Source organism: Uranotaenia lowii, chromosome 3 (genome assembly GCF_029784155.1).
Source record: "Uranotaenia lowii strain MFRU-FL chromosome 3, ASM2978415v1, whole genome shotgun sequence".
Classification (NCBI taxonomy): domain Eukaryota; kingdom Metazoa; phylum Arthropoda; class Insecta; order Diptera; family Culicidae; genus Uranotaenia; species Uranotaenia lowii.
Genome location: NC_073693.1, coordinates 302,683,848 through 302,705,484, shown reverse-complemented (window position 1 = coordinate 302,705,484; position 21,637 = coordinate 302,683,848). Strand labels below are relative to the sequence as shown.

General features: G+C 31.8%; 1 protein-coding gene across 1 annotated transcript in view; it reads left to right on the top strand.

Annotated features, from left to right (window-relative positions):
* The window catches only part of LOC129753672 (dopamine D2-like receptor), a 31,139-nt gene extending 20,170 nt beyond the window's left edge, over positions 1 to 10,969 (top strand). The window contains exon 3 of the mRNA XM_055749515.1: positions 9,663 to 10,969. Coding sequence (XP_055605490.1) covers positions 9,663 to 9,874 — 212 coding nt within the window. The 3' untranslated portion in view covers positions 9,875 to 10,969. The remainder of the gene's footprint in view (positions 1 to 9,662) is intronic.
* Positions 10,970 to 21,637: the final 10,668 nt, after the last annotated feature.

The following is a 21,637-nucleotide window of genomic DNA, read 5'->3' as shown; positions in this document are numbered from 1 at the left end:
ATTTTCAGTTGAAAGGTTGGTTCAATTTTTTGTCCGGTTTTGCTAGCCATTTGCAGAGTTAAAATATGTGAACGGATTATGAGGGATACAATCAAAACTGCTTGAACAGTTTGCAGCGAAACCATTCAGAAATAAAAAATCATCAAGTTAGGGATACATGTTGAGTGGATTGAATCTACCAGAAAATTGAGCACACAAAAAAACAATGTTTACAGATTAATTCTTTTGCTTATATGGACATGAACTAGTTCAAAAATTGAAATTGGATTAACGATGAAATTTTTTTAGTTAAAATTTAAAACCATCAATACCAAAACCAATCCCAAATTTTGAAGATTTTCAAGCATTTTTATGAATGGACCATTAAATTTGTCAAAAATTTACTAACAAGAACGAATACGTTTGCTACTGATAATGCCACACATAGAAAAAAAAAACTGAACACAACAGTTTCCTTTTCAAGGGGAATTCATCCTAAATCAAAATATTTAAAAATTCAAATCACAAAGCTTAATATAACTCTTTCAATGAGATTTCAAATTCACAACCATATAAAAATAATCTTTCTTTATTTGAAATCCTTTTTGTTCAAGAAGAAAAATAATTTTGATTTCGGCTTTCGTTTCACCACAGTGGTCTTTTTTTGAAAAAGTTTCATGTTTGTGGTGTTGAAATGATTATCAATTAATTGCTCATATCTCTGTTAGCGCAAAAAAAAAAAACGCAATTCAGCGTGCATAGCGGGTACTCAGGATAAAATTCATCAGCGTTTGAATATGAAATGGTGATTTCGTCTTGTGACGCAAATTTGTTCTTACTAGCTGAAGTCGAGCAATTTTTGTTGAAACAAATTACAAGAAAAATGGTAACAATAAAGGTAGCAGAAAGGACCAAATCTATTTTTCTCGTTCAGTAAATACTACACGACACGCATTGAGTTTCAATCTTCAATTCGTAAAATGAAGAATTTGAATTTGCTGCAAAACATGTAAATGGTAAAAAAATGTAAAAATAAGTTTTTGTTTTCGAAAGAAAAAAAAATTTCCGTGCCTTCTTCATGCATCAACTGTGCGTGTATGAAGCCCAATTATGTCAAAAGCGTGTTGGTTCATAAAATTTAAACCTTTTTTCAATCGATTGGAAAAGTTCGATTTTAGGTTTTAAAAAGTAATATTTTTGACTTTTGTACACTGGTCTCCGCACTCTGCCAAGAGGATTCCCTATGAATAAATTTGTTACTTTAACCCTAATTCGCTCTGAAGTGTTTATATGACCATGAATACAATTTTTTTCATGTACCCTCAATATATTTTGTAAATCTTTAATACCTTAGAAGTGTCAATTGGACACTCCTTTCTAAAAAATCGCCATGGATTTGTACATCAAAAGTTTAAAGAACCTCGTACCATAACTGAAATATGTCTTTCAGACAACATACACCTACATCACTACAGTTTTCCGTTATTCAAAGACTTAAAAAAGAATCCAAAAAAAACTGTAGATCAGTTATGAGATGCTTAAAAAATGTCATTAAGTGCCCAAGAAAGCTAAAATTTTAAGTACACAAAAAATTTTTTTGAATTTTTTTAAGATCATGTCCACAAAAAACTTAAATAGGTGGTGTAAAAAACTTTCAATCAATGAACCGTCAAAATTGTTTTAGTTTAACCATTTATTTTCAAAAAGAGGATATAAAAGAAAATCATATTTCTGTTAAAATCAGTATAAAATTTACTTTTAGGTGAATATAAAAAGCCTTTCATTTTAACAGGCTTCAGAAGCCAGTACAAAGTTTAATAAAGGTGTAAGAAAATCTGAGAAATTGCAGATTGACAAAAATCTCTTAAAACAGCTTCGTTTAAAAATTCGTCAAAAATCTTTGTTTTGTATTTCGCAAAGATGCCAAAATTTGCCAATTTAAGTCAAATTTTTCTTTTATTCCAGTTATTCTGGTAAGAATGACTTCAACAGTTTTGTCGGTTCTTTTATTGAAAAGTACGTTTTTAGATCACCTTTTTACATTTTTACTTCTAAAAAACTCCTAAACTTCTAAAAACAAAATCCTTATGCGTAATGTTCAGCTTCTAACATCAGCTTTCTTGGAGGTAAGGTGATTTTTTTTAGCATTTCGTAGCTCTACAGTCTTTTCCGACGCATAATTTTTCGGAATCTTTTTACTAGAATGAAATAATTGTAGCTGAATATTGTGTGGAAAATATATTTCTGTAACATTACGAGGTTACCTAATCTATTATATTTATTCAAATCGGTTGAGAAACAAGAGAGATAAAACGATTTTAGACAGGAGTGTCGAAGTGACACTCCAGAAACTTTAACGGGTAGAAATTTCTGGGACGGATGAGGGTGAAATAAACAAGACGGGCTCTTGAAAGGCAACTTTATTCGAATCTTCATTATTGCATTATTAAAACTCATTATCAAACATTTAAAACTAAAACGGAACTTTAGCCATTATTGACTCAAAATCGATCATTTTTTGCATTGCTACGACTCTGAGGACCTTAGTTGTAAACAGCCGATGAAAACAGGACGGTTATGGAAAGAAAGAAAAAAGACCAGTTTTTTTATATTCAGAAAATTCCATCGTAGTTGAATTACTTTCATAAAATCATAAAATGACGCCAAACCTTGCTCTTATTTTATTTATTTCGAGATTTTATTTTTGAATTGTTCATAAGTTTTAACATCTTAAGAGTCTGATTGATTTTTTAATTTTCAAAATTTCCACGATCCGACTATATATAAATATGTTTCAGTCCAATAAAAGTTTTGATCGCTATCTCATTTTAAATAAAACATAAAACTTTTGCTTTGCTTCGCTGTGTTTTATTTCTCAATGAACCGATTCTTTAAACTTCAATTTAAGTTTTTTTATCGTTAATTTGATTATGATTATCATAGAACATACTTGGTCTCTTTTAAAATACTAGTTCTACAGTGTATTGGAATGATGATGAGGATGTTTAAAATGAACAGCTTTAAATAAAAAAATCCAAACATACGCAATGTAGACAACTTGTTTTACTCAAAAATACAAAATTTGGTACAGTGTTCAACGGAAAAAAGTGCTTTAAATTTTTAAACTGCTTCTTTAAGAAACAAGCTCTGGAATAAACAGGTTTCTAGAATTTTTACCACACGTATCCGGACCGAGTGATTGCTGGCTTTATCCTGGCAACCTTTAACCTGCATAATCTGGGCATTTGATTATAAATATTAAATTTTTCAACCAAGAATCCAGCCAATATGCAAAAAAGTTTGGACATAAATGAAAGTTTTCAAACAAAAAAAAAAGAAACGCTTGAAAAACAACATTTTGAGAAATATTTCTTTATAATATATCCAATTGAAGCGTCAAAAATGATGCATTTTCCCAAACTATAGAATGAATTCAAAACCTACCATTAAATTTTCAAGTCAGTTCAGTTTAAGCTTCTTATAACAAAAAGTTATCTAAAACTTTTTTTTGTAGAGAAATGAATCCAACTTAGATGAAATTTCAGGGACTAGATATGGGAAAATTGATGTTGAAAAACATGCGAAAAAAATTCGCCTTGTCTCCCGGTGAGACTTGAACCCACATCTTGCGCCTCTCCGGGGCCCATGTATTAACATTCTACTACAGGAGACCAACCTGGCGTATGAATATTATACTGGTTGAGTGTCGATGTCTATCGGAATGAAGGGAATAGTTCTCCCATGTGATCATAATCATTTTTCTTGGTCTATATCTATTCCCATCTTTTCATCTTACGGTAGTTGGACTCAAATTTGGATATTTTAGGCACGGCTTTTTGGATTTTTGGGTCACAGTTTAAAAATAGTTATCTAAAACATTTATTCAAACCATACCACAATCATTCACTAGAACTGAAGTAAATCAAGTTAACCATATAAAATTTATTCGTAGAACAATTAACATAAATGAAAGATTGTTCACTTTTTTTTAAATATCTATAATAAAGACATTAAAAAAAGTTAACAATCATTCATTGATGTAAATTGTTCTACGAAAAAATTTTATATGATAAACAGGTGGGATAAAAATCATGAAAATCAGTTGAACACTTAATTACTACCAGCTAGATCTTTCAAGAGCTGATTTTTTTTTATTTTTGCACGTTTGAGTTTTAAGATGACACAGCGTTCAATTATGAATTAGGTAAACATGAATAAAACAATTTTTCAAGGACTAACAAACATCATTGCATAATCAATTCGAGGCTTTACAACACAATTAATATGCATTTGGAATTCATTGTCGTTCTGAAACAAGTTTCAAGAAATTTCTGCTATTTTCCTAGAGGAGAGTGAGGTAACGTGGGCCACTCTGAATATCTCAGATGTGTGTTGAGATGAAAATCTCAATCCAAATGTCATCGTCGTCGCTTTGCTCAAGCATATTTTTCTATATGTTGGTAACTTAAATACGCATCATATGCTTCGTTTATTTATCAAGCTTAAAAAAAGTTTTAAAAAATTCACTTACGTTACTAAACAAGCACTCGCTTATTGCATCGATGGGGAACCTAAAGTTCATAACAAAAATATGCTCATACGCTTATGATCTCAGTTTTGTTATGTTCTTACACGTGGAAAAGCTATTTTTGATGAAACATCAATGAGTCACACAAACGCAACCAATTTGCAAATAATAGCTTGATGGGAATCGTGGGCTACATTTTGTAGGATATCTTGGGCCAACCATATTTTTATGTTATTATACACATTTAGAACTTAAAATAAAATTTCTTATGCGAAATGAAGGGTCATAAAAAAATATTTTATCCAACCTTTACAAGGAATTTTGTCAAAACGTTCGCTAATCAGATTTTTTAATCTTATCGATCATACACAACTCTCTGTTTTATTTTGTCATATGAAATTGCTTTGAAATAACGAAATGAAATATGAAATTAAAGTTTTTGGTTAACTTATTAAACTTGGCATGTTATTTGGTCAATTTGGATTGAGTGGCCCACGATTCCCCACCATTTTTTCAAAATCAAAAAAATATTGTTTTTTTTTTCAAACAATCTGAATTTGGAGAAAATAACTAATTTAAAATTAAAAAAAAGCCTAATGATACCTTATAAATGTCTGCCCAAACCAGACTTCTTTCAAATTTTCTGTTAAATATCCGGATGAAACCGGGCAATCTGGAAAGCTAATGTTAGGAACAACAACAAAGTTGTTGAGTAAGTCAATTCCTTGAACATTGAGAACTCAACAATGGTCTCCAGTGGTGCCTAAAACAATTCTGGGGGGCTATTGATTTTGTAATGATTTTTTTACGTTATATCTTTGGAACGGAAACATCTCATTAAAGTCTAAGAGGTGATCAAAAAGTCTTAAAGTCTTACACAAGATTCGAATAATGGATTTCAATTTCCTTTAAATATATATTTTGTAATATAAGAAATAATAAAGTGATGTTCCTCAGTGTATCAATTTTACGAACCTGTCAAAAAATACTGCCATAAAAATAGATTCTTGTTAATCCTTTATTTGCTAGCTTTAGATAAATATGCAAGAGTAAAAAATTATATAGTGCTTCTCTTGTTGAAAAATAAATTTACAGAAATCACTTGAACTCATTCAAATAGCTCCATGGTTTTGAAGATCATCAAAAAAAATTATTCTAAAATATTCTTTGAAAACAGACGAAACATATCATATCATATCAAAATATTTTTTTTTTATTTAGTAAAACTATTTATTAAGGCCGTTACTTCTTAAAGTATTTTTGTGCCGAGGAGTCCAATTAACATTAATTAAAATTAGGGTACAAAGTAAGGAAAAAGGAAGTGGGAAAGGGGAGGAAGAAAAGATCACTTATTTGTGTCGATGCGTGATCGACTTCGTGATGATCGAGTTCCTCTTGGGGGAATACAATTGGGCTCAGTAAATACCTCAACATCACTTGCTCCTTCACGGTTTGAAGGCGCGGGAGGTGGGGTCTGAGCGATGGGGTTTCGTTTCCTGGGGGGCGATTCGAGGTCCACATTTTGATTCGGCTTTGAAGCTTCAGCTGAAGGTCGTTGAGGTGGTGTCATGTTTTCCAATCTCGTGCGTTTTTGTTGGCTAGTCTGCTGTTGGTTTTCTTGGTGTTGTTGTTGTTCTTGTTGTTGCTGCTGCTGCTGTTGTTTCAGATGGTGCGTCGGTAGAATTTCTTTTCGTTTTTGGTCGGTCGGCTGTGTTGCGTTCTGTTTAGCTACGTTCGCGTAGCTCGTGCTGCTGTTGTTTGCTTGAACCATTCTTCGGGCTGTGGCTATTGGTAAATTTTGATCCGTGCTGATTTTTATCGCCGCTGTTTCAGCTATCCACAAAGGGCAGCATCTATCGATGGGTCCGTGCTTTCCTGAGCAATTGTGGCAAAAGCTAGGTAAGGTACAATTTTCTTCTTCGCTTTCGTGTGATTTTGAGCAATTTTTACACGTACGTGTCTGCTGCTGGCATTTTATTTTGGGATGACCGTACTTTAAACATTGCCGACAAAGAAGGGGTTGTGAATAGTACGGACGGGTGCGAACTCTTAAAAAAACAAAATTTATAAACTCTGGAATAGTAGTGCTGTTGATGGTAAGCACAAGAGTCGATGTGCCTACAATTCCTGAAGTCGTTTTTTTCGTGATATGCCTGACATCTATAATTTTTTGCGGGTTCAACTCTGTTAGAAGTACTTCATCCGACATACTGTCCACATCTCTACACGTAACGACGAACTTCCGTTGGTTTAGTTGGGGATGACGGGGAACAACAATAGGAATGCCACTGAGTTGAGTTATCTTAGCGAGCAACCTCACTTGATCTTTGTTTCTAATTTTTAACACGTACCAATTATTTTTGCGCTCTATAAAACCTCCTTCGATAGTCCCAACATGGTCCGCAATAAATCGCGATATCACGAAGGGATTTTTTGGAAGCTCGTATCCGTCTTTAGCTTTCAGGGTTAAATAGTATAAACGGCCACATATGTTCTCTCGGTCTAACCATTCCGGAACAGTTATATCGGGGAAATCCCCGGGCGATGGGCTCATCGCGAGCACTTTGGTAATTTAACACCACTTGAAGAATAAATCAATCATGTGCCTTTTGTCACAATAACGAGATAGAAAACACATCTGCTATCGACGGAGGCAGAGGACGAACTCCTTATATCATAATGTATTTAACTAAATAAATTGATGAAACTTTCTCAAAATATTATTTCGTTTTCAGAATCCGGAATCCCAATTTTTATATTGTGATTTAAATTAGAATCTGTTCTCAACAAAAAAACAGAACTTTCTTTTTGTAAGATTTACTTTTGGGTTTTAGTAAAATTAGTAACTTCTTATTTTCCTAAATATTCCAAAATAAATATCTTAACTACCTATATAGTTTTGAAAAGTTGATAGGATTTCCTTCCATCGGAATTTGAGCATCTGCTGGATTAATCAGACAAAATAAAATTACATTCTGGGCCACTTTTCGGGTTCAAACGATTGGTTTTCATTAGAATGAATTCCTCACAGTACATGCCATCAAGAAGCTGATTACTTACGATTTCACTCCACTTCTAACTCTTCGATGAGTCTGCTATGTTTCCTTGTACTAATTCACCGATCATATTCAAATATATAAAGTTAATGAACTTAAGTGGAACAAGTCAAAATTTTATCTTGAGCGGAACTATTTAATTTTTCTTAGATCTAGTCAATGATTATATGTATATAAATCTTGTAGAAATGTTGAAAAAACACTTTCACAGAATCTTTTCGTACAAGCTTTGTTATTTTTGGCTTAAATTTATTAGATGAATTGAGGCGCTTGGGATCAGAGGGGTGCAAGTGCCTAAATGACAGTTTCGAGAAAACGCGCTTCAAAGTTGTGAAGGTGCTCGATTTTTCAAATATTTTTCGAATTCAAGCAGTTTCAAATCAATCAAAAAAGTGTTCAAAAAAATTATAAAAAATCTGACTTTTGCACCAAAAGTAAATTGATGTGAATTGAATTTTGCTGAAAGAAATGTTTTTTGATTCTTTCTTTCTGATGGAAGACGAGAAGAGAAGGAAAGCTTTGTTATAATTTTTTTCAAGAACTTGTGGACATAATAAAGGTTAAGTCATAATTTAAGAATAAGAATCAATCTTCATCGCCATCACTATTCGAATTTAAAGATTATCTCATTAAACGGAGGTTGTTCGTGATGTTGAAACTTCAATAAAAGATAACATACCTACAAATAAACAAAAGTTTGAATAATTTTCACCACAATTTTCTGCAATTCTATAAAGGGCAGCAAAGCACACCGGGTCAGCTATTTTATTTTAAATAACGATTCAATTGGTAGCCTGATATCTTTAATTTAAAACATATTTTTTTGTACTACTGACTTCCTACTGACTACTACTACTACTGACTACTACTTTGTACTACTACTTTCCGATTACCTTCAAAAGTCGTTCTGGGCAATATGATTCGTGCACGATACGTGCACGAGCAAAAATCGAGAATTGATTTTTCAAAATAAGATACAGCGAATCAAAGTCCAAATTGGCTATCTTTCTTGACTAAAGAAATATATTTTAACGGCATTTTGCGAAAACTTTGAAAGGTGAAATTTTTGTTACGTAAAAACATATTTTTTTAAACCTGAAAATATTTTAAGATGGCATTGATTTGAAGTATTGACAACTACACAAAAAAAAAAGGATTGAGAGCTTTTAGACATGTTGATAGTACAAAATGGTTCCCCTCAAGATCAGAATTCTTTTATCAGTAAAACAGCTCTAGAGTTGTTAAAATTTACTCTAAAAAGTTCAACAAATCATCATTACAAAGCCAACACCAAGAAGCTATCCGCTGAGTTAAAAAAATCGTTTGGATTTAACCCATATCTAGACCGCTTGATCAACTGCTACGTTTTGTGTAGTATTGAGCCATTTGGTTCCGCTCAAGATCATTTACTCGAGATGATTTCAGCTTTTTCGGAACCTAATTGTGGGACTTTCCTCAATTTTCCACATCCTTGGCCAATATTTTATTTTGTCTTCAAAGAGGAATCAAGAGGGCAATCTATCTCGATAACCACATTAAAGATTTGTCGCCTTGTTTTGTTTTTTGTGCCTTCTTATTTGTTGAAAATTTCCAAATTTTCATCAGTACAGTCAACGTTTATTGATAAAAGAAAAAGTTACATTTTTCGACTTCATTCCTTGACTTGATTATTTTTTAAAAGAGATGAACCTGACATGTTCGAGAAAACTGTATTTTTTATCAAATCAGCTATTCATTTCCTTTTTGTAAAAATAACACAACCGACACACTTATATTTTAATACCAAACAGCTCCTGGTTGTGGCTCTCTGCTCTGCTCTGGCCAAGGATAGCTTCCAATACAGCTTCAACTTAAGCTCCCAGCAATCTGCTGCCCCCAGTGGGGAAACCGTACTCAGTTAGCGCTGTGTTGTGTATCCTGTCAACAGGTGTGTGATTTTTTGTTTTCCAACTGCCACCTGAAATGGGAGCAAAAAATTCCTGCAGCAAACAACTTCTCCACTACTGACTGAGCTGTGTTCTCGTTTCATGAACAACCGAGTGTACATCAATAAACCGTGTCCATTTTTTCTCCCCATTTTTTCTTCCTTTCTCTAACAGGTGTCTTCCTGATCTGCTGGGTGCCATTCTTCACCTGCAACATCATGGACGCGATGTGCACCAAGCTGGACATGACCTGCCAGCCGGGCGTGACGGCCTTCATCCTGACGACCTGGCTCGGGTACATGAACAGCTTCGTCAATCCGGTCATCTACACCATCTTCAATCCGGAGTTCCGGAAGGCGTTCAAGAAGATCATGCACATCGAGTGAGTGGGACGGATTCGGCCGGGTCGGGCAGGTCTGGCTCTGGGAGATCTGTCCTCCGGTGAGATGGTCACAAGAGGTGGCGTCGAGACGACCGGAAGTGGGGGTGGTGGCGGCGTCTCCTTCGGTCCACGGACGCTTGGCAACTGGCGGCACCGGACTATTCACTAGTTAGTAGCCAGTCGACGTTCCTGTATAGTATAGCTCTAGAAAGATAAAAAGGAGAAGACGGACCTAAAGTACATACATACAAAAAAAAAGACACACACGCTCACAAAAAAGAACGGTACCAGTTGAGTTCAGTTTAGCTGAAATAAACAATTTTTTTCTCTGCTCCTTTCCAGGTTGTTGCATTCTGGCAGCTTCTGCTGCCAGGAAAAAAAGCTGGTCTTGCAGCAATTCTTCCCTCAAATTGCTGTTATTTTTCTCCTCCGAAGTTCTGTTTCGGATTGTGCCCGGATGCATCCAAGTGGTATTTGTTCGGGTGGTTTCTGGTTTCTTTCCTGGATCATTTTTTAGAGCTATTTTTTAAATTTTTTTTCCTTCTCTTGTTTTGTGCTGCTGATGCTCAACTTCATAAATTTGTTTGATATTGCAACAGATAGACTTCCACAGTTTTCAGTTTTCAGCTAACGAATCTGCTGCTTCTGTTTCGGATAAGCGTCATCATTAGGAAGATGTACAAAGTGGATCAAAATTTCGGAAGCAAATTATGGCGGATTCGTTTACTAAATCAAGACGAGAAATTAACATAGCAAAGAGGATTTAGAAACATGAATCAGAGAGATCAAGCATTTAAAACCGAATTTATCAAATTTCAGAAGACTTATTCTCAATCTAAAACAAGATAATTTGAATCAGTTGCCAATGCCAGTCGAAACAAAAAAATAACAGGATTCACTGTAATTTCTGTTTTTTTTTTCAACAGGTTTTAAAAGTTTATTCCGATTTCGATAAAATTTCCAAAAATTTTTAAAGCAGGTATGAGCAAACTTTGCAAATGGCCTTAGAGCGTTTTTCTAATACAATATATGATAGATTAACTCAACTCAATTTTTTTAAATAAGAGTGCTGTTTTCCAGAAAAAGTATTTTCTAAGAAAAAACAATGATGTTTAACGTTTGTTAACACTCATTCGGTTTTGTCATTAGAAAAGATTCCTCCTAAAGACATTAAAATATGTAAAATACTGTTTTGCCTGTTTTTTTTTTTAATTTTGGAAATAATTATTGTATCTACGATTCTAGGATTTGTCGATTTTTCCACAAACTGAAAGATTAAATTAAGGTTTTTCGGCTTAATCTGAAATTTTGGAAAAAGCATGTTTAGCAGAATAATAATATTCGTATATGTGTCACATATGTACTAGTATACAAAATCTAAAAAAAAAATCGTGAACTTCATTGACTGACCTATATTTTCAATGTGAAATCGGGCGCTGTATCCGAAAATGAAATTCAAAAAAATCTCAGCAGAACAGTTTTTGAGCTATGCTCTTAATATCAAATTTTGAAAAAAAAAAAAAAAATAAAAAAGTACTTGATTTCAGATTCAAATATCTCGGATTGCGTAACATAAATTTGAAATCTTTTTCTGAACATTTAAAGTGAACAAATTTGCTATAGATCATCTGAACTTCATTTTTACGTATAATCAAGAGTATTGTTGATATTAGTGACTTTATGATAAAAAAAATTATAAAAAAGCTTGTTTAGAGAAAATTTTGTTCCAGCGAATGTTTAAGACTCTTTGGAAACATTTAAAACAACTGATTTTCTTTTGGCCTTAAATGTCAATTCAAAACGAAGATTTCAAGTGGTTATTTATAAAAATCCGTTGAAAATTGAAGAAGTTATGGTAACTTTAACATAACAGTAATTTTCGCATTTTTGAATAATTTAACGAATTGCGCTGTACTAATCATAGTATAGGAAGAATTAAATATAAAAAATCTCACTCACTCTAAGTCAAAATTAATTCTTAGTTTACCCGAAGGCCACATGCTAAATTTCAGATAGATCTGACCATGGGGAAGGGTTGCTGGAGTCTCAAACGTGAATAGGATTTTAAGGTATTTTGCTCAGGCGGAACAAAAAATATTGGCTATCATCTTACTTATGCTAACTCCACCATACCACAGAAAGAGTACAATGTATGCCATGACTGAGATTCGATCTCATGACTTCTGGCTTAGGAGACTTAAACGCTATTCTCTAGACCACGGTCGGCGGCTTGTTCCTTTTTCTTAACTCTAAGCGTACATCTATCGAGAATATGTAGAAGCTTAAACCCCCAACCCACAGAAAATGTACTATGTATGCCGTGACCGGGATTCGATCTCATGCCCGTTGGCTAAGAAGAATTGAAGGCTATCCTCTGAGCCACGGGCTGCAGCAATAAAATTCTGTGCAGTTTCCACAGTTCATCAGCCTCCTCAAGTACAAGACATCTTTTTTTTTAAATTCTTCTCCTTGTTTATTGTCGGAAAATTTAGTCTAGACTTATCAATGAAAAATTTCTGGCTGGAAACCGGCCAGGTGGCCGCAAGAGAATTGTTTAAATTGTCCATAACGAATATTTTACAAAATATCTCCCCATTTTTGATCCAACTATTTTGCGCACGATTTGACCGCCGTATTTTTTGCTGTTTTGCCGTTGGGCAGCCTTTCTACCTTTTAAAAAATAAGTCAAGCCTCTTTTTTAGTCAGCTTGATAAACGAGTCAAAAAAATAGCTTTTTTGACTCTTACTGCATTGAAATTTTTAGATTGCACTGAATTAAGCCTCGAATATTCATTAACTTCATGGAATTAATCATCTTCATTTTGATTCAAATTTTCGCTCCCTGTTGTATCCTAAACGAGTCCTTATACTTTTAAGCTATTAAACATATAAACTTTGGTCCAATAGTTGATTTCAAGCTGTTTTTGGATCTCCCACAGGGACTTTCTCGAAAACCACTTGACAGATTGTCACTAAACTTTGCACACGAACACAACACGTTACTAGGTGGTTTCACTAAGAATAACATCAATTTCCATTCATGCATCTAAAAAATATTCACAGAATAAAGTGATGCATTTCTGTAGAAATATACTTCTTAAATCCTAACTTTTCGAAAAAAAAATACAAAAACGTTGAATGTTAACTTTCTTTTTTTTCTATTCATGGTTTCTTCAAATGTCTCAAATATCAATATCAAAATCGATTAAAAATATAAAGATTCAACACTAGGTTTGATATTTTCCTAATTTATGTTTTGAAGCCCCAATCATACCATTTTTTTATTTTCAAGACTTTAAATTGTTGTCAGTAATCAGTCAATGAAAAGCTTTGGCATTTTGATAAAATTTCGGAATTCTTACTCGACATTTGAAATTATTATGTTGTTTTCTTGTCCTGAATTTGTTTTTCAAATTTCTTTTAACTTTGAGTTTTTTTTTATTATACATGCTAATGGGTCGTTCGAGAAAAATGGAGATCAAAACATTTTAATGGGAGTTCCTTTTCTCAATTAAAGTATCAATTCAATTGTGAAGTTGAATTTTTAATTTCATATTATATTTATTATGGTATGTAATTTTTATTTTAAATTTTAATTCGTTGTTCTGTAATATTGTTTTCTTGGTTTTAAGCAGAGGTAATTGATTCACAATTTAATGCTAAGATTGTGATTTATCAAAAATATTTTTTCTGAGCTTAGACTGAGATAGAAAAAAGGAATGGAAGAGGCATTTTTTTGTATACGTAAGTATTAATATTTATCTATGAACATCGACAAATAAACTATTTGCTCTTTGCCAAAAGGATTTTTTTTGCAAGAGCCCAGCCAGTTTTTATATTCTGGCTGACAGTTTTTTGAGTGATAAATAATTTAAACCTTATGTAAGGCCTTCCAAAGAATCTTTATGTTCAAATTGGCCTCCTGACTAAATGGTTTCTCACCTCTGGAATAAATAAAGATTTTTCAAATTTTTGGTTTTTTGTTTCACGGGATTTTAATTGACAGTTCAATCATTCATCTTGGATTTGGAGGTAGAAAACTTTCTTAAAATTAACACAAGATATGAAAAATCTGTTCAAACTATGAGAACTAATGAGAACAACAAAACAAAGTTCTCAATTTTTTAAGATTTTTTTCCCTTGAATATAAAATAAAAAAAAATGTGATGAGAAATAAAACAAGATAACATTACCGCAAAACAAAGTTCTTAATTTTTTAAAGTTTTTTTCCTTTTGAATATAAATTTTAAAAAACCTATTTTTACTAAACTTAAACTTAAACGAAAACAGTCAAAATTCAATATTTAATAATACACGATAATATACGGAAAAAACAGCAAAAAAAGTTCCTCAAATCGAATTTAAACCACATAACCTATGAAATTTGGTATGAACCAATCACTTTTTATAAAACAGTATTTTTTTTAAACTAAAACCTTAATGGAATATTTTATTTATTAAAAAAAAGCCAAGTTGAAAAAAAAATCTTTACAAATCATCCATATTAAAAGGAAAAATCAATTTCTGGTTTTGGATTAATAGAGGTTTTCTTCACATCTAAGTGGTTTTGAATTCAAGATTCAAAATTTTTAGAGATTATTTTAAAATTGTTTACGTTCTTCTTAAAATGATTGATTTTGTTTCAACTGTAGGTCCTAATTTAAAAGGTAAATATTGAGTACAAATTTTAAACGTCAGAAAACTGTTTTTGCTTCAAAATTCCTTTCAATGAAAAATTTTCATATGAAGAATTAAATTAAGGATAAATTTAAAGCTACTACCCATAATTTAAATATAATTATTTTCAATCAAAGCGTGTTGAACTAAGGCGCTAACTCTAACTTTAACTCTAACTTTTTGATTTTCTTTTTTTATGTTTTGAGAATAATTTTATTTTTGAGAAATCTCCAAAAATATTGAACTTTGAAGAATACAGTAAATATTGTCATTAGTATGGCAATAGATGTATGGGACTAATTTCATGATAAAATTTTGAAAACCGATCAAATACCGTTTGTAGATTGGCACACAACACTGACCAAAAAAATTTTTTTTAGCACAATCGAACTTTATTTAGGATTCTCTCAAAACGCTCTAAGTTTCGGTTTTATGAACTTCAAAATTCACCAAAGGCGGGACCAAATAAAATCAGGAAATCGACATTTTAATTTTAGTGGAAAATTACTGCATAAAAACGTCGAAATCTGGTGTTATTTCGAAGTTTGTTTTGTTCAAAAATTCAAAAAAATTTTAAGGGGGGAATAAAGAAAATCCGGAAAATCGAAATTTTAATTTTGATGCCAAATGAGTAAGAATTTCATGGAGCAGCGAGATCTGGTATTATCTCGAAAAAAATTAGCTAAACATCGACTGTCTGAGTCTTTTTTGTTTTTACGAAGAAAAATAGTCCCTAAAACTCGATTTTAGGCCAATTTTTTTTCGCGATTAAACATAACCTAAACTTTTCATGCGTTCCTAAGTCATTTGGCTTCAAAATTAAAATTTTTAATTTTGCGGATATTTTTCGGAGCCCCCTCACTAGATTTTTGACATTCTAGACAATTCTCAACAACAAAATTGTACAAGTTCACACTAGATTTAGACGATTTATGGATTTTAAGTCATTTGCTATCCAATTCCAGTTTTCGATTCTCCCGATTTCCTCAGGTTTCCTCTTTGGTGAGTTCTGAGGGTAAAAAAAACCCAAAACTTTGAGCGCTTCGAAGGACCATTACTCAAGTACGATTGAGCTAAAATATTGTTCTGGTTAGGTTTTGGGCCAATCTAAAAACATTAATGGTCAGTTTGCGAAATTCGACATGACCCATCTGGCTGCCATCATAATATTCAAAGATGTAATTTATTATGAATTAGAAATTTTGTTCGAGCTTAAGATTAACTAAATGAATTTCATACAATTTTTCCTTTCAAAGTCAACAAGAAGTTTGAGTTGATGTTGAAGAATTATGTATGTTTATGTTAAATATGTTTAAATGAAAGAATTCCAGCTTCAAGTTGATTCTTGAAGATAAAGGCTCACGTTTAAGTCTCAATTGAAGCGAACAAAAATTTAAAAGATAGTTTCAACCTACGATTTGAGGCCATATCATTAAAACATTTCAAATATTTACAAAAAAAATAACTCAACGAACTTATTAACGTTTTAAAACGATGATTGTTTGAAAAAATTTACATATTTGTCTATAAAGTTCATCATGGGGTTGAATGAATTTTTTTTTCAAACGAGAATTAAATTTAAGGAGTTTTAAATTTTGTTTCCGGAAAGGAGATAAAAATGACTGCCTAAAAAATGTAATTGATCAACCCTTTTTAATTAATTCTGTTACTTTTTTCGTTTAGTTCAAAACTAGGCGTGTTGTCTTCTAAAAAGTTTATCCTAGGTTTAAAGTCTTCACTTAAAACAGCTGTGAAAATTTTTTTAGTGTTGCCAGAAATATTTTTAATTTTTGAATATTTTTTTTTACCTTTATTTCAAAAGTTTTCCAATATCAAAGCGTTTAGAGTCTCCACCGTTTTGTGCAATTAACTTGAAATTTTGCACAGTTAGTTATTTTGATAAAGAGATCAATATAAGGTGGTGGGTGCAGTGAAATTTTGGCTTTTAAAAATCTTCATACCACTCTAATGTATATGAACCTAAAAATGTTTACAATTTATTAAGTTTTTATAAAACTTACTTTATACGCTTTTAAAAATCATTATTTTTCAATCCTGATGCACAATTTTATCCTAATTTCACGTTTAACAATAATTGCAAAGAAAAGTGTTTTAATACAATTAGTTCATTCCTTTTTGATTTATTTTAGCTTCGGTTAAACATAAATTCAACCTTGGATGCATCCCCTAAATTAAATCTCAGCTAGATACCTTGAAATTTGCTCAACTTCGTCCTTGATATACCAAAAATCATATCCGTGCCAAAAAATAGAGAAACCTGTAAGCAAAACTTTAATGACATGCTCAATTTACTTCGGTTTTATTTTTCAACAACGATGATGCAATACTAAGTAACTGATTGGCAATTCGTCACACCATATTTTTTAAAACACTTAATTATTTGTTCGAAAACTGTAAATATTTCATCGTCAAACACGAAAAGAAAAGTAAATAGAAGAACACTATCGCTGCAGCACCGGAATGTAAAAAAAATACTTACCCAAGTCCAAAACCCGAAATCGGAAATGAGCACATCCTGATTCAGTCAAGCCAAGCGGAGGATCTGAGTAAGTAGAAACGGTAGTTTTTAGCTATACAACAAACAAAAAGTCGGTACACAAACGAAAAATAAAATCAATGGTAGAATTTTTATAGCAAGCAAGCAAGCAAACAAACAAACTAGTAAAACAAATGAGAAAAAACCAAAAGCAACAAAAAAAAACAAAACAAACTCTTAAAATAAGGAATCCAAAAACCGACAACTGGTAGGAGAGACCAGTTGAAAATTGTACATTGAAAACTCTCGCAACCAAACACAAGAAGACGTAAAAGTGAAACAAAAAGAAACAAACAAAAATGTGCAAACAATCCAAAATCAAAAAAAAAAATTGGAGAAGATGAGAAAAGGTTACCAAACTTCGTATGAAAAAAGATGATCTTAGTTTGTTTTTTGGGCACCCAGTGACCTTAAAACTGACTCGTTTCAAAACTAGCTAGAAACCTTTGGATATTTGTTAGGTATCTACTGTAATGTTTTATCAGTTTTTAGTTTTTTCAACTGAGTGTTTATATACTTTTTTTCAGCTGTTGATTATGAATCAGTTCATTTTGTATACATTCACATTTATTATCCTTTGATCTTTTTACCTTAATTTTGTTTTCAAACAGCTTTTGTTATTTTGATAAGATAGAATTGGGTTGTTTTACTGAAACCAGCAACAAATCAAAATTTATCTCATATTCGGCATTCAATTTCAACCTTTAAATTTTTTTTATGTTGTTTTTTTGCAGATAAACGATTCAAAAGAAAAAAAAATTAAAAGCATCTTTTTAAGAGAGCACAAAATTTCAAACATTTTAATGCTTTGATCTGAACACAATGGATTTGTTTATTTTTGAGGAAGGTAAATTGGACACGTAACATGAAACTGAATCAATTTAAGGTTATTTTTGAATTTCTTAAACCCTGGTGCCTAGAAAGCTTCGATTTAATTAAAAACTCAGCCATGAATTTTTAAGTTATATTTACATGAGTCAATTTGAACTTTTTTGTTTTTATGGGAAGTTGAAAAATTTTTTATTCAAAAAAAACATCACTAGCCTCTTCTGTTGAACAGTGTCTGGTAATAGATTTGAAAATTTGCAGTTAAACAACTTCGTATCTTATAAGGCAAAAAAAATAATAAGCAGTAGAATAGGGGTATGTCTTTCGGCATCATAAAGTAATCAATTCAACTGGCATCACTGCTGATGCCTAGCGAGATAAGCATGAGTACTATGCAAGCAATACCTCGTCAAGGATCAGCAGTGATGTCAAGTAAATTGAAAATTTACTCATGTAACATAAAAATAAAAATTCAGCATAAAACTATGAATGAACTTTGGATCAAACCAAAGCGTTGTAGACCCCTAAGTTTGAGCAATTTAAAAATGACCCAGAATTGACTCATTCGAACGTCACATTTGTTCCACGGAAAAAAGAAATTGAAATTAAATTTATGTTTGCCTTAATTTTAGTCCCATGTTTTATTTTCTAGTTGTTTTTAATTTCTATTGAATAACATTGTTAATTTCATTTTATCAATTTATTTTCTATACCCTGAATTCAAAACTAAACATTTAAGGTATAATTGATAAGTAAAAATTCTGGTTTTACTCTAAAATCTATTAGGTCGAAACAAATAATAAATTCTTCTTTTGTCATCTCCCTCCCTATCAATCAAATCGAAAAACGAAAAGGGGATATTGAATAAAATTTGACATAATTCAGAGCGAAAAACAATTTGTGGAAAATGGGCTTTGTAAATTGTTTTTTTTTTTAAATTCTGATTCAAAATGACTTCATTTTTGAATACGTCCAATGTGGGTTGTTTGCAAGCGTTTGTCGAATTTAAAACAATTTATATTTTTTTCATCATTTTTACATCTTTTCAACTCTTTATGAAAAAAGGATTTCAAATTTGTTTTGGCCTAATGAACTCTTAAGCTCATAAAGTTCGTTTGACAGAATATGGAAAAAAGGGTGATGACCCTCGATTCCCCTATATTAATCAATCAATTATTAAAAAAGAAGGTTCTGAGATGAACATTTTGAACCCAATTGGACCTTTCTTGTGTGATTTTTTTTCCGAGGAATCGATTGAAGGCAATATGAGCCACCGTACGAAAATAAAGTGATGGTTGTCTTCCTCTCAGTTCCCCTTTTTTTCAAATATTTAAAAAAAAGCGTATTCGGATTTGAAAATGTGAGAATGAAAAATGATCTTTTGTGTATTTTTTTTTTTGGAAGAAATCTAATGAAGGCTGTTTAAGTCACCGCACGTACCGTAAAATGAAGTTATTGCTATTTTACCCTATATTTCTCTACATGTTTCAATTAATTCCGAAAATAGCATGTTCGGACTTGAAAATTTTCAACCAAATGAAATGAATCTTGTGCGATTTTTTCCAAGGAATCGAATAAAGGCTGTAAGCAGGAGCGCATCGGGAAATGGATAAATGGTTGTTTTTTCTAGTTTTCCTACATTTTTTTTGAATAGTCAAGACGTAACATCATTTTCCGAAGCTTGCGATGGCTAAAAGAGCTTTTATTTGATTCCTGCGAAAACTTCACAAAATTAATCGTATTAGTGTTAAATTTTCAGGTCGGAACATGCAATTTTCTAAAAAAAATTGAAAACTGTAGATGAATGATGGATGAAAAAGACATAACTTTTATTTTAAATACGTGCTGTCGCTCAAGTATCTTTTGAACGATTTCTTAAAATAAAACCACACAGAAAGACCCGTTGTTGCGTTTTTGAGGCTAGTTTTTTCTTGAAACGGCCAATTAAGAGAACGCAGAAAAGGCCACAATTCAGAGTGGGGGCTATAATAAGGAGCATATTAATCAACAGTTTGATCGTATTTATCTGAAATTATCTACAGTTTCAAATCTAGGACCAATTTTACTGCATTTCAGACTAGTAAGCAATCATATTTGTCGAAGGACAGCAAAAGACATTACAGGAAAGCTTCAATCATGGGAGATCTGGTCCAGCATGCCCTAGGGGCTAAGGCCGGATATATTTACCCTATGTTTAATATGGATGAAAATTTTCAAGTCCGAACAAGCTTTTCTGCAATCATCTAATATTTTTGGGAATTGAAGTGAAAACAGTATCTGTTTTGACGCATAAGATTCCTAAGAAAAAATCACATAAAATTAGCAAACTCATGCGAAGAATACGGTCAAGGGAGGGGATTGGTTTTGAAATTTAAATACAGCTGGAAATAATAACAATACCAAAAATGCACAACAAATAAGCAAACTGATTTCGATAGCTATTTATTTTCAAGAATTGTCAATGGCTCCAATCCAGATTTAAAAAAAAAAAAACGACTGTCGTTTTTATGTCAAAACTCCAATACTGATAGCTGTGAAAAACTTTTAAAAATCAGTCTGAACAGTCGATTCATAAATAAAACCATTTTCTTATTCTTGTATGTTCATCAGACAAACTCAAAAAACTTATAAGTTTTACTAGTATTATTCACTCTGATTAATGTTTTGAATTAATTATTCAAAATGATGCTCCTAAATCTAAACAAGAACTTTGATAGCGCGGCCGTGCGAACGGGGGGATTTTAGGGGTTTAACCCCCCTCCCAACCCCCTCCCCCATGAAGACTTTTCCCAAGTTATCTTAAAAGGTTTTCAAAAAATGTAAGCAAGGAAGTCAGAAAATTTTCTCGCCTCGCCGGAAATTAATTTTGAATCACCCTAGGCTTGAGACATTTAATACATATATGCTGTTCACGAATTGAAACTACTTTTTAAATGTTAATTTCTATTTGCAATTCAATCAACCTTTAGCATCGAAACTCTAAACTTGACATACAAAATCCCTGCCTCGTCTTCAAAACAGGTTTTTATTCAGAAGTGTATCTAAACAACTTCAGAATTTGAAACATTGTAACTTCAAAATTAATTCATCGAATATTAATTTTATGCATCCACAAGTAAGGAAGCCATGTAGTGTTCTCTTATTGTTCTCTACTTATTTATTAAAAATTATGATTTGCAAAAAATTGTGCTGTTATGGAATAGAAACTAATTTCAGTATCAATTTTATTTTGTGTTTTTTGTTCTTCTAAGTGCTCAACATCATATTCAATGACGTTTTAGAAAATTACACAATGCCACGAAATTAATATCCTTCGAGTTGCAAAGAATTTAAAAGCTAATTCTGACTTAATTATGTGCCCTGGATCTAAAGATGCAGTTTTGCTATCAGCTTTTGTTTTTTGAATAATTTTTGCAAATATTTCCAAATTATTTAAGAAATGACAAAATTTGACAAAATTTTAATACAAAATCATTAATTATTAATAATTAATATCAATTTTCAACTTTCTTCAAGACTTCAAGTAATTTTAAATTCTGTGAAAAAGTTATAAAGGTTTTCAATTTGTGTACTCTTCATCATCTTTAATGAAATTTTAAACCAAATTTAATATACAATATTTTGAAAGCACAAATATAAATGTTTCGCAGGTTTGAACAAATTTTGTTAAATGTATCAAATTTTTTTTTTTTCAAACTTTATTCA